Source organism: Pteropus alecto, unplaced genomic scaffold (assembly GCF_000325575.1).
Source record: "Pteropus alecto unplaced genomic scaffold, ASM32557v1 scaffold190, whole genome shotgun sequence".
NCBI lineage: Eukaryota > Metazoa > Chordata > Mammalia > Chiroptera > Pteropodidae > Pteropus > Pteropus alecto.
The window spans coordinates 4,843,514-4,855,854 of NW_006430462.1; the positions used below are offsets into that span (position 1 = coordinate 4,843,514).

General features: G+C 55.2%; 2 protein-coding genes across 2 annotated transcripts in view; one reads left to right on the top strand and one right to left on the bottom strand.

The window, feature by feature from the left end:
• The window catches only part of INPP5J (inositol polyphosphate-5-phosphatase J), a 9,323-nt gene extending 4,197 nt beyond the window's left edge, over positions 1 to 5,126 (top strand). The window contains exons 6-13 of the mRNA XM_006904927.1: positions 123 to 298; positions 755 to 866; positions 1,007 to 1,116; positions 1,260 to 1,443; positions 3,557 to 3,694; positions 3,855 to 3,932; positions 4,059 to 4,163; positions 4,358 to 5,126. Coding sequence (XP_006904989.1) covers positions 123 to 298; positions 755 to 866; positions 1,007 to 1,116; positions 1,260 to 1,443; positions 3,557 to 3,694; positions 3,855 to 3,932; positions 4,059 to 4,163; positions 4,358 to 4,864 — 1,410 coding nt within the window. The 3' untranslated portion in view covers positions 4,865 to 5,126. The remainder of the gene's footprint in view (positions 1 to 122; positions 299 to 754; positions 867 to 1,006; positions 1,117 to 1,259; positions 1,444 to 3,556; positions 3,695 to 3,854; positions 3,933 to 4,058; positions 4,164 to 4,357) is intronic.
• A 125-nt stretch (positions 5,127 to 5,251) lies between these two features.
• On the bottom strand, positions 5,252 to 10,612 carry PLA2G3 (phospholipase A2 group III). The gene is made up of 7 exons (XM_006904929.2): positions 10,108 to 10,612; positions 9,052 to 9,184; positions 8,666 to 8,800; positions 8,090 to 8,397; positions 7,253 to 7,382; positions 7,042 to 7,158; positions 5,252 to 6,398 (listed from the first exon to the last, which is right to left on the bottom strand). Exons 1-7 carry the CDS (start codon positions 10,610 to 10,612, stop codon positions 6,221 to 6,223), a joined length of 1,506 nt encoding a protein of 501 aa, XP_006904991.1. The 3' UTR covers positions 5,252 to 6,220.
• Positions 10,613 to 12,341: the final 1,729 nt, after the last annotated feature.

Sequence of the window (12,341 nt, forward strand, 5' to 3'; positions counted from 1 at the left end):
TAGAACCCATTCCTCCTCCCCAAGTCTTCTCCATGGGCTGGCCGGCCCCCGCTCCTCTGTATGTCTCTCTCAGTGCTTCACCCGGCCCACAACCCTCCTCCCCCCCAATCTTGCCTCTCAAGGGCAACAAGGGAGGAGTGAGCGTGCGGCTGGCGGCCTTCGGGCACATGCTCTGCTTTCTGAACTGCCACCTGCCAGCGCACATGGACAAGGCAGAGCAGCGCAAGGACAACTTCCAGACCATCCTCAGCCTCCAGCAGTTCCAGGGACCCGGGGCACAAGGCATCCTGGATCATGAGTACGGGCCAGGGAGGGGCCAAATGGAGCTTGGGCGGGGCTAGTGAAGGAGGGGTGAGTCTCAGAGGTGAGCGTCCACTGACTTGCAAGAAGAAACCTGAGTACCTGCCTGGGTGGACCTTGGGGGAGAGGCGGGGTCTATGGAGGTGGGTCACCACCCAAACTACATCTAGGAACACGAATACTGGGTAAGTTTGATGGCGGGCGGAGCCTGCAGGGTGGTACTTTGCTGAGGGGCAGGGCCTTACTGAGGGTCTGAACCTAACTTTCCTCTAGATCCGCACCCCACTGCTGCTCCTTGGCGGGCTGAAGGCTCTGCCGCCACTCACCAGCCACTCACCGACCCACTGCATCATCGCTAGGGGCAGCCAGTGTTGTCTGGTTGGATGGGGGTGGAGAAGGATCTGGGTTGGGCTCTTCCACCCCATGGACCCTGCTGATCTCAACCCTCGAACAGCCTCGTGTTCTGGTTCGGGGACCTAAACTTCCGCATTGAGAGCTACGACCTGCACTTCGTCAAGTTTGCCATTGACAACGACCAGCTCCATCGGCTCTGGGAGAAGGACCAGGTGTGGAATCCCAGTCTGCACCCCAAACCCCCAAGCCACAGAGCGTGCCTCGGGACACACCTGTACCCTAGGCTATGATCCTTGCCCTTATCCGTCCTGCCCAAGCTGTTGTCCAATTCTGCCCTTGTGGACCCTCACAGCTCAACATGGCCAAGAACACCTGGCCCATCCTGAAGGGCTTCCAAGAGGGGCCCCTCAACTTTGCGCCCACCTTCAAGTTTGATGTGGGTACTAACAAATATGATACCAGGTGAGCTCAGCACTGGGATGAAGTGGGGATGTGGGCTGAAGTCTTCTGGACAAGAGAGAGAGGGAGGAGGGTCAGGAGGCAAGGCTGGGGGCTGTGCCTTGATCCACTGCCCCTGAAACTCTGGTTACATCCGCCCACTACAGTGCCAAGAAGCGGAAGCCAGCCTGGACAGACCGTATCTTGTGGAAGGTCAAGGCTCCACGTGGGGGTCGCAGCCCCTCAGGACAGGAGAGCCACCGGCTCCAGGTGACCCAGCACAGCTACCGCAGCCACATGGAATACACAGTCAGTGACCACAAGCCTGTGGCTGCCCAGTTCATCCTGCAAGTGAGTCCTAGTCTCATCCTCCCCGAATGACATCCCCAAGCCCAGCTCAGCATTCCATAGCCCAACCCTTGCACCTGCCTTCAGCAGCACCCATTTGTCAGAGCAGAGTGGGAGTGAGTTATGATCTCCATTTTTGGATTAGGAAACTGAGGCTCAGAGACACAGCATCACTTGCCTAGGGTAAAGAGAAGAATTAGGAATTGCACCCAGGCTGGCCTGAATTCAGAACCCATGTCTTTTCCACTATTCTCCAACTCCCTTCTTCTATGAAAGGTTTAGGGCAACTTAAGGTAAAATTTGCATGTATAATAAGGCCAGCAAATTCACAATGTTTACTTAAACCTCATGCAGCATTCATTCATATTCGTTTATTATTTACTTACTATCTTACCATTTGCCAAGCACTGCAAGAGTAAGGTAGTGATGGAGAGGGAGAATAGAGATATAAAAAATACAAAGCTAAACTCTAGTTATAATTTAGCATCGTGTTTAGGATTAAGGTCCCTAGTCGCCAAAAAAAGGGAGGGGTGCAAGAATGTCAGAACATCATAACTGGACCTGAGAGACTATTTAGTCCAACTCTGTTTTTCTATGGGGAAACTGAGGCCCCTAGGGGAGTAGGCATGTGCCCCAAGCCTCACACAGGCTCAGTGGCAGAGTGGTGTAGATTCCATCTTTTCAGCCGTGAAACACAGCTCTGGACTCTCCTTTCTCTTGATCTGATAAGAGGTAGTCCAGTAGGCCAGAGAATGTTTTCCTTGGTGACTTTGTCACATGGTCAGTCAGTGGGACATTGGCCAATATCCTCAGCTGGGAAAGGATATCTGCCTATGTCTGGCCTCTCATGACCTTTGGTAAAAGTCTTGGGCATGAGGTTTAACCCTCACCTTGAGACCTACTCCTTTTGGGCACCCTACCCTGACCTTCCTTCCTCATCCAGGACTCTGTCCTTTGTAAAAAGTTATCTGTTGAGCACCTCTACATACCACACCCTGTATGGTGCACTTTTACATGTCATCCCCTTGAATGGCTTAGTAGGCCCTGAGATGTCCATATTCTCCATGTTACCTGTGAGAGAAACTGAGACTCAGAAAACTTAAGTCTCTTACTCAAAGCAACACATTCAGAATAGGGCTCAGTGGGAGTTTTGACCCTGCAAAGCCCTGGAGGGTATCTCCAAGAGCCCACCCTGACCAGACCCACTGTGAAGAACCAGGGGCAGGTAGCAGATGTGCTGGTTTCTTCTAGAGCAGCTTGGCCCAGAATCTGAGGAAGGAAATCTGAAACCAGGTAAACAGGGAAAAGGCAAAAGCCTGAGGCTGGCACCACGTGAGTCCTTCCCTAAGGGACAGAGGTGGAGCTAATAACCTGGCCACCTGTCACCCCAGCAACCCACCCACGTGGATGACTCTGGGAGGAAGGTACTCCTGGCTATTTGTCTTCAGGAACTGATGACAAGGTCACAGTCATCCCTTAATACAGGTGGGGAAACCGAATCTTGAATTGGCTAGGGGCTTACCTGAGGTCACACAAGCAAGTTAGTAGCACAGCCTAGAAGTGAACTGAGGTCTCCAGCCTTCTACCCAGGGTTCTTCTTCCCACTTAGGGGTGTTCAGCTTGCCCTACATTATCCAGTACCTCATGTTTCCCTTGCTAGCATAATAAGCGAATCATTTACTGAGCATCTACCATATACTTGAAAGTAGACGCTATGCTTTACAAATGGAATCTCACCGAATCTGCAGCACAACCCCAGGAGTTAACTAAGATGATCTACATTTACAGACAAACGCCCTGGCATTCAGAAAGGTTGAGAAGCTCATTCAAGATCAAACAGCCTGTCAGGGGCAGAGCCAAGGCCAAATCCATGGTCTCCTAGTTTCAAAGCTGTGTTCTCACTCAAAATCTAAGAAGGCTGTGGGCAGAAAGAGCCCTGGGCTGGGAGGCAAGAAGCCTGGCATTTATCCTAGACCCGTTCTGCCTCAGTTTCCCTATGTCTGCAGTGGCTTCAAAGGCCCTCATCTCAACCTATTTGTGCTGACTGAGGCCCAAGGGCCCTAGGTGCATGGAATACTGGAGGGTTTCCCCTGATATTGCCCCCTCCCCCGGGCAGTTTGCCTTCAGGGACGACGTGCCGCTGGTGCGGCTGGAGGTGGCAGACGAGTGGGTGCGGCCAGAGCAGGCTGTGGTGAGATACCGCATGGAAACAGTGTTCACCCGTAGCTCCTGGGACTGGATCGGCTTGTACCGGGTGAGAAGGGCAGGGGTGGTCAGTGATTTGGGGAAAGAAGGGCCTGGAGGAACAGCCGGGTACCCAGGTGGGATCACAGGCTTCTCAGAGTTTGATGCCACACCAGGCGGCTGCTGAGATCAGGCCACAGGGGTCACCGCCCTGATTCCTCTCACCCCAGGTGGGTTTCCGCCACTGCAAAGACTACGTGGCTTATGTCTGGGCCAAACACGAGGATGTGGACAGGAATATCTACCAGGTACTCAAGAGGTAGTGAGGAAGGGGAAAAAGGCCCCATCACCCTTGGGGGCTCAGGACTCAGCTTGGGGGGTTCTGTGGCTGCCTCCCTCACCCCAACCTGAGCCTATACCCCTGGGCCCACCAGGTGACGTTCAGTGAGGAGTCGCTACCCAAAGGCCATGGAGACTTCATCCTGGGCTATTACAGCCACACCCATAGCATCCTCATTGGAGTCACTGAGCCTTTCCAGGTGCGTAGACCAGACTACAAGGTCAGGGGTGCCAAAAGATCCTGTTCAAATGCCACAGCCTCCAGATTCTTCTCTGTGACCTCCTGCAAATAATTTGACTTCCCTGGGTCTGCCCGGGAGTGTTGGAGTGGTTCCAAGAGGCCTCAGTGGCCAGCTGGGGAACGGAGCGCTCGAGAGACCAACTTTCCCTCCAGATCTCGCTGCCTACCTCAGAGGTGGCCAGTAGCAGCACAGACAGCTCAGGTGCCAGCTCAGAGGACGAGGATGACAGCACTCTGGAGCTGCTCGCACCCAAGTCCCGCAGTCCCAGCCCTGGCAAGTCCAAGCGTCACCGCAGCCGCAGCCCAGGCCTAGCCCGCTTTCCTGGCCTTGCCCTGCGGCCCTCCTCCCGAGAACGCCGAGGCACCAGCCGCAGCCCCTCACCCCAGAGCCACCGCCTACCCCATGTCGCCCCTTACAGGGGCAGTGATAGCGGCAGCTGGGGCAGTAGTGAGGAGGGGCCCTCTGGGCTGCCTGACCCCTGGGCCTTCCCACCATCTGTGCCTCGAAGCCTGGGCTTGCTGCCTGCCTTGCGCCTGGAGACCGTAGACCCCGGAGGTGGCAGCTCCTGGGGACCTGATCAGGAAGCCCCAACCCCTGACAGCCTGTCTCCCAGCCCTCAGGGCCAGCAGAAGCTGGAAGAAGGGGGCCTGGAGCCCTGAAAGCGGGTGGGTAGGTGGGCCCAGGTGGCTCTCACTCTGTCTTAATCTTCTGCAAGCCCACCTGCCTTCCTCCTGCTGCTGCTCCAGCTTTATCTGCACCTGCCACCCTGCCTTGGCCAGGGGTGGGCAATTGGGGTCCCCCAAACTCCGTCCTAGCACCTCAACTGTGACAATCAGCAAAGGTCTTTCCAGACCCCTATCTGGGATAGGGGGAGGGGCAATCCTGGAGGTCATCGATTAGGAATTAAATTCTTCAGCCTCACTCCTGACTCTTTCTTAACTTGTTAGCAGTCTAGGGGGTGGGATAGTCAAGAGTAAAGGACTAAAAGAGACAACAACAGATCTGACAATTTACCAGACATCAACTGTATACATTACACACGCCATCTTTAATCTGTACTACAACCCTGAATTGTGGTGTTGAGTTCGGTGTAGTTCTTAGCTTCATTTCACAGGTAAGCAAACTGAGGCCTCCAAAGCGTTGTGTGAGCCTCTCAAAATCAGACCTAAGTACAGTTTGGTTGTGTGCTGGAGGGAGGGAATATTTAGTAGGTCCTAAGAGCTATCCATGGTTGGTTCACTTAATCTTCAAGGATTGGTTCACTTAATCTTCAAGGACCCTATGAGGTAGGTCCTGTTTACTCTTCTCTTTTGTAAGGAGAAAACAAAGGCTTAGAGTTGGGGAGGGATGTTCCTTGTTCAGGGGCACAGAGGAGCTGTGCATTTAGGTTTAGGGCAGGAAGAGTAGGCCAAGGCTGGGCCAGGAAAGACACAGCAGCTGTTAGAAGAGAAGGGATTCCCCCTGGGAGGAAGAGAATTGTGAAGTCCCTCTAGTGCCCCCCATCTTGGGTTTAGACACAGGCACTTCTGTGGCATCCCTCATTCCCTATTTTACCTGATGCCCCAGGTACTCGATCTTCCCTGGGCATGACCTTGACACATGTATTCACTTTGCAGCATGGACTTAAAATACACTTTCTCCTGGTACCTCCTAGGCCCGCTGCAATTAGTTACCCCCTCCCTATTCCCATCTGGAGTAAAGTTCCCTGGCAAGGTACAAGCCTAGGGCATCAGAATGAGCCTTCTGAACACCACATCCATGCACAGAGGGTTTGTATGCCAGCCCAAGATCACCCAGCACAGCAGGAGCTATAGTCTAGCATTTGGGCCTTGGCCCTCCTCTCCCCAATCCAGCCTTCTGGCTGTCCGCAAAAGCCTGGGCCATGCTTCAATCTAACACAGGAAGAAGAGACTGAGACCCCCAGGCCTAGCAAAGCCAGGGGCAAGATCATCTGGTGCCCAAGAAAGCTGGAACTGAAGTCATTGTTTCCAGAATTTCTGCTGCTCTCTGGGTTCTCAGGCTGCCTGGGTCAGCTGCAGGCACCAGTCATAGAATGACATGGGGGCCCTTGGGTGCTCCGAAGGCCGTGCCTGCTCCTCATCTGTGCCTGTACCCCAGAGCTGGAGTCTCCTCTGCTGAAGTCGCCGCAAGTGCCTAGCTGACACCTTGATGGCCTTAGGGCCCCTGGAACAGCTGTGGGGAAAGAAAAGTGGGGCAGGCAGTCAGGACTGCCAATGATCCCATGCTACTCTGCAGACTGGGGAATGGAGGCCTAGTGAGGAGCAGGGGGTGGGGCCACGGAAGGGTGGTTACACCTAGAAGGAGGCAAAATAAACCTGTCCTGACATCCAGAGGCCTGGGTTCTGTCACTGACCGGCTGCCTGCAGATACCTGAGCCAGTCTGACTTGTTTCCTCACATGTGAAATAGGAAGAGTAACAAGGGACAAGGAGCTGGCTTTGAGAATCAAAATGGAAATGAGATCGTGAGTTAAGCAGTTTACTACATGCCCATAGGCCATGGGCTATGTGTGTCACACACGCCATTTCCTTGGTGTATACAACCATTTTACAGATAAGGAACCAGGTGTAGAGAGGTGACTCAAATTGTAAGGTCACATAGGAAGTAAATGACAGTGTCAAGATGCAATCCACATGGGCCAGATGCGGAGCTGAACCCAGGGCACCAGTGGGTAGGGAGATGATAACAATATAGCTCAAAGGTCTCCCATCCCCTGCACCCATCCCTTTGGCCCAGATGCACAAAGGTGGAGGCAGGTATAGGAAGTCCACGCCTTGGGAAAATCCCCCAATCCTCCTGGCTCTACTGTTACTTACCCTTTGTGCTCAGCACAGTCCAATGGAGGAACCAGCTTGAAGCAGGTTGTGCCCAGCAGCTCCCAAAGCACGTTGTTGCCCACAGGTGGGCTATGGAGCCTCAGGAAGCGTGCCAGTCTGAGGGCAGAGGCAGGCTTAGGCTGGGACGGGGCCTCACAGCCAGGTGTCTGGCATCAGGCAGCCCACCCCTAAGGGTCCAAGCAGGCCTCACCGGCGTGTGCAGTCGCAATGGAAGAGGGGCTCTGGGGCACTATTGAGTAGCTGGAACTTGGTCTCCTGGGGCTCAATCTGGTGCTCACACTGGTCTAGATGGCGGAAGCTGCGGCAGGCCTGGCGGACGCCTGGGGGTGGGTGTGGTAGTGAGGAGAGCTCAGTCCCCCAGGAGGCCCACTGATGCTCACTGCCATCCAGAAGAAACACTGGCACATATGCTCAGTCACACACACACACACACACACACAGACTCCTTCCATCTCATGCCTTTGTGCCCACAGAGTCTCTCTCTCTGCCCCAATCCCCTCTCTCCCACACACACAAATATACACAAACACAAACACATACATGTAAGTGCTACAGTAGTGGAGGCTCAGAGTGCTGAGGCTGGTCAAGAAAGTCTTCCTGGAGACACAGGCTGATAAACTGAGGCTGAGAGGAAGAGGAGGAGGGATTGCTCCAGGCAGAAGGAACAGAACGTGCAAAGGCCCAGAGGTAAGAAAGAGCAAGTTGCCTTTGAGGAACCAAATGTTTGTGAAACTGGAGTTTTGACTGGGGAGTAGGGTCTGTGGGGCCAGGGTTCCTGGGTGTTGGGATATCATCAGCTGAGGTAAGAGGAGCCATGGTGGGGGCTCAGAGGGGAGCGACATGGTCAAGTTTGGGGTTTACGAAAATCCTTCTGGCTGCAGCATGATTTGATGGAAAAGGTTGAAAGACCCCAGGAGGAGTTTGGAGTAGGAAAGGAAGCAATGCAAGCCCCCCAAACCTCCCACATGTACAGAGGTAGAGAAATTTTCTCATATCAGGAGCCCCCAAGGTTAGGTTCTGAGCTCACCCTGGTAGTTTAGGCCACCCCGTGGCCCCTGGAGGCCTGGATGGGTGACCTCCAACTGGGCTGTGGGGGCCATATCAGACCTGAGGGAGGCCACGGGGGCCTGAAGGGCTGTGGCGTTGGCTTTGTTGGGGTGCTGGGACGCTTTCCTCTGTGGCAGCCACTTCCGAGGGTGCTGCTTCTGTCTCAGCTTGCTGGGGGCTGGGCTCTGGGGGCTAGGAGTCAGGGTAGTGGCCGAAGAGCTCCAGGAGGCATTGTAGAGGGTCTTAGGCTGCAGGCGGGCGAGGGGTATGGAGCCATACATTCTACACCTGGGAGGTGGCAATTGGTGGTAATTAGTAACCCATAATCCCTCGCACCCAGAAGCCCCCTGGGTCCATGAAGACCAAGGCTCTGTTAGTCCCATCCCTTATCCCACTGGGTTTTGTGGGACACCAGGAGGGGGGGGTTCTGCATCCTGGTCCCCGCCCTGAGGGGAGGACAGGGAGGACGAGACATACAGACTGGCCTCCCTTTCTGGGCTTGGAGCCTGGGCTCCTCCTCTGGCCGAGAAGGGGCTCCAAAGGGGCAGCTACGTACCCGCCCCACCAGTACCACGCCACACACGCCTCCTGCTCCTCCAGCACAAAGCAGGGGATCTCCAGCACGTTGAAGAAAGCCATGCCAACGATGTCGGAGATGGAGTCCTGCTGGTTCTGCAGGCATTGCTGGAACCTGCCCCAGAGGCCGCACCAGAAGTGAACCATAGAGGGCCACCTGGCTCCTCCCCAACCCACTCAGTCACTACTAGCTAAGTGGTTTGGGGTCTGAAAGTCTCTTCTTCTCTCAGGCCTTAGCTTTCACACCTGCACAGTGGGGTCCAAGCTGTCTGATTTTTTAGGATTCTCTGGAATCTTAGTCTCTGCCCCTAGGAACTGGGTAACTATACCCCACCCTTGCACCTGCAGCCCCCCTGCCCTGCCAACCTGGCATCACAGTCGCAGTGGGAGATGGTGTGGAATCGGTAGTTTCGGATGCCATAGTTGTACTGGAAAGGCGAGATGTTCTGTGGGCAGAGGTCATGTTCTCGGCAGCAGAGATCCGGGCCATGGAAGACCCCTTCAGGGAGCAGAGGGGGTACCAGCTCAGCAGGGTCCTGAGCACCACACACTGGCTATGCCCACCTGGTGTCGGGAGCAGAGACCCGGTTTTCACCCAAGCCCTGACACAAATGCTCTGGGAGGCCTGAGGCCAGTCACTCTCCCTCTGTGGGACTCTCACAGTTTCAAAGCTTAAAGAGAGCACCAAGGCACGGCCCCTACTGCAAGTACCATGCAGCCCACCCAGGAGCCCTCGCCCAGAGAAAGGCCTGGCTGGGAGGAACTCTGGAGGCGGACCCGAGCTCACACCCATATTCATGAGGTCGTGAATGTGTGTGGAATGGAATGGCAAACAGGCAGGGTGTAACCTTTTTCTCTGACATGATGAGGCCTTGTCAGGATGCCAACCTGCTCCGACTCAGGTGCCAAGTCCTCCCCAACCCTACACACATATGCACAGACAGCTGTGCTGAGAGTGCAAAAGAGCCATTCGTGTTTGTCACCACCTGAGCAATAGAGCCTTTTACTGAGCATTTTCAAAGTGCCCAGCATTTTCCATACCCAAGCTCACGGCGACCCTGCAAGGCAGGTGTCGTTTCCATTGTCCAGGTGAATAGTGCTATACTGGAATTTAAACCCAGGCTTTTGGGTCTCAGCATCCACTTCATTTGGGTAATAGCTTTTTGGCTCAGCCAACCCCGGATCTACCCCGGCCTGGCCCCTCCCTCGGATGGTGATTAACGAGGACTCCCAGGTGTAGGTAGGACCTTTCCCATCTATGACCTAATTTAAGCATCCCATGATGAGACTTACAGTAACCCACATTTTACATATAAGGGTATCGAAGTTCAGAGTGGCTATGTCACTCCTCCAAGGACAGACAACCTGGAAAGCCTGCACTGACACGACCTCAGCCCCCCAGCCCACACACACATGGCTCACCCAGCTCCGAGGAATTTCCAGCAGAGTCCCCGACTCCACACCACAGCGTGCCAGGCATGGTCCAGCCTCTCTTTCCCCGCAGGACAGGTACTCCACTCTGTCCTGCTGCTCGCTTCTTCCTTGCCCCTGCTGGACTCCCATCAGGCCCTTGGCAGGCCTCCCACTGACTCCGAAGGTTGGCCAGGGCTCTCTGCAGCTCAGGCCCAGGGATGTGGATGAAGGAGCCCCGGGTGATCTCATCAGCACAGAGGACACTGAAGGCTGCAGTGAGCTCTGGCTCATCTTGCCGGCTACATGCTTGCAGCTTCCCGTGCCCATCCCAGTAGGCGTGGAACAGGGCCAGTCTCTGGGCGTCCTTGCCCAAGAAACTCAGGGACCCCAAGGGGCTGCCAGGGATGGGCCTGGCCAAGTGGCAAAAGGTGCTGTCCCAGTGGAGGGCAGGAGAACCCCCCAGAACCACTCCCAGGAGGCTCAGCACCCCCAACAGCACTCCCAGAACCCCCATTCCTCCCTGACCCAACCCAGTCAGACAAAGCCCCCAGGTTGCCTACCCCTGGTGGCCCACGAGGCAGCAGCTCAGAAGCTGAGCGGAAATGGTACCCAGTAGACCCGGTGCGCGTTGGGGCCAATGAATGGAGCTTTAGGAGGAGTTGGAAGGAGGCTGGAGTATGGGGTGATCTCCGGCTTGTAACTCAATCCACCGGCTGGGCAGGATGCTGATTGGCTGAGGAGGGCACTTGCCGGGGCCCACGCCCCCACTCACCCTGCCTTTCTCATCCAGTCACCTGCTGCCAGCCCTGCCTGGTTGGGGACTATGAGAGCCAAAGCCCTGGGCCTTGGGGGCGGGGCCAAGAGAATCTGTATCTCCCTGGTGAAGGAAGAGGGTTCGGGGGCTCAGAGAGGCTCCTAGAATTTATCATTATCCTCCCACTCCAGTGGTGACGGCCACATACCCCTCCATGAAGCTAGCAGGAGGCCGTGGGCCTCCTCCAGGACTGGGTGAAGGAGGTGAGGGCAGGGCTGGGGCTGTGTAGCCATCCCACTTCCCCAGGAGCTTCTAGGAAAGGAAGGCTTCTGGGAAGTGGGTGGCTATCCCCGTGCCACCTACATTGCTCTCCTCAAGTCCTGGTTCTTAGAAAGGCTCTTGGCATACCCAGGAGACTGCCTCAGAGCTCCCCACTTCCTGGGACTCCAAGCGCAGACTGTTCAGCAGCGCCCCCTCCTGCTCTGATAGATGATAGGTAGAGACACAGCTAGAGCAGGGCTTGAGAGCAACATGGAGCAGGGCTGATGCTCTGGACTTGAAAGGACTATGGTCCCCAGAGGAGCAGGCATCATGTCCCCCAAGAGATAGAGGTGGCCTATCCATCAGGAAGGGGCTTACCCTGTACATGTTCCCATGTCCCAAAGCCGGGGGCGGTGCTTCTACCCATAGTGCACATGACGAAACTGAAGCTTGGTGAGCATGTGGAAACCTTAGGCCCCAGCTGGAGAGTGCAGCTCTTGAGGGACTTTGCTGGGAGATCAGGGCCAGCTGGTATAGACACCAACATCCCCCACAATCTCCATCCAAGTCTCTCCCAGGAGGATGAGCCCTGGTGAGGCAGAGCCAGAGGCAGAGCTAGAGAAAGGGAATTTGCCATGCAGAGGAAGGGGAAGGGGGCTGCAGAGTATGCAGGCCTATCTCTGTGGCTTCAGAACCAGCCTGGACCTCTGGCCCAAAAGGTCACAGCTGGGGACAATGACGAGAAGGAAGGATGGAGGTAGTCCAGGAGCCAAGCTCCTTCTCTCCAGAGGTTGGGAAAGAGGATGGAGAGTAGAGCGAGTGATGCTGGGAAGGGAAGGGAGACCTGGAGCTCCCAAGGGCAGGCACAGAATTGAACAAAGGCAGGTGTGTCTCGGAAGAATTCCAAGGTTTGGAAACCATGGTTCGGTAACTTTCCTCAGTTGTAGGAACTGCCTCCCTGCCTCCCTGCCCCCCTTTTCCATGTTGTAGAGCCCTTGCCTGCCCATCACTCAGGGAGGCTGGGAGGTGCCACGGCAGGACCCTAACTTTCAAGATCAGACAGACCTAGCTTGGGTCCCGACACTGTGTGACCTTAGGCTTACAAGTCTTAACTGCTCTGAGCCTCAGTTTCCTCATTTGTACGATGGGCATAATCACAGTAACCACTTCACAGGGTGTTGGGGAAGACTCTCAGCACAGTGACTTTGATCCAAAACACTGTCATTAA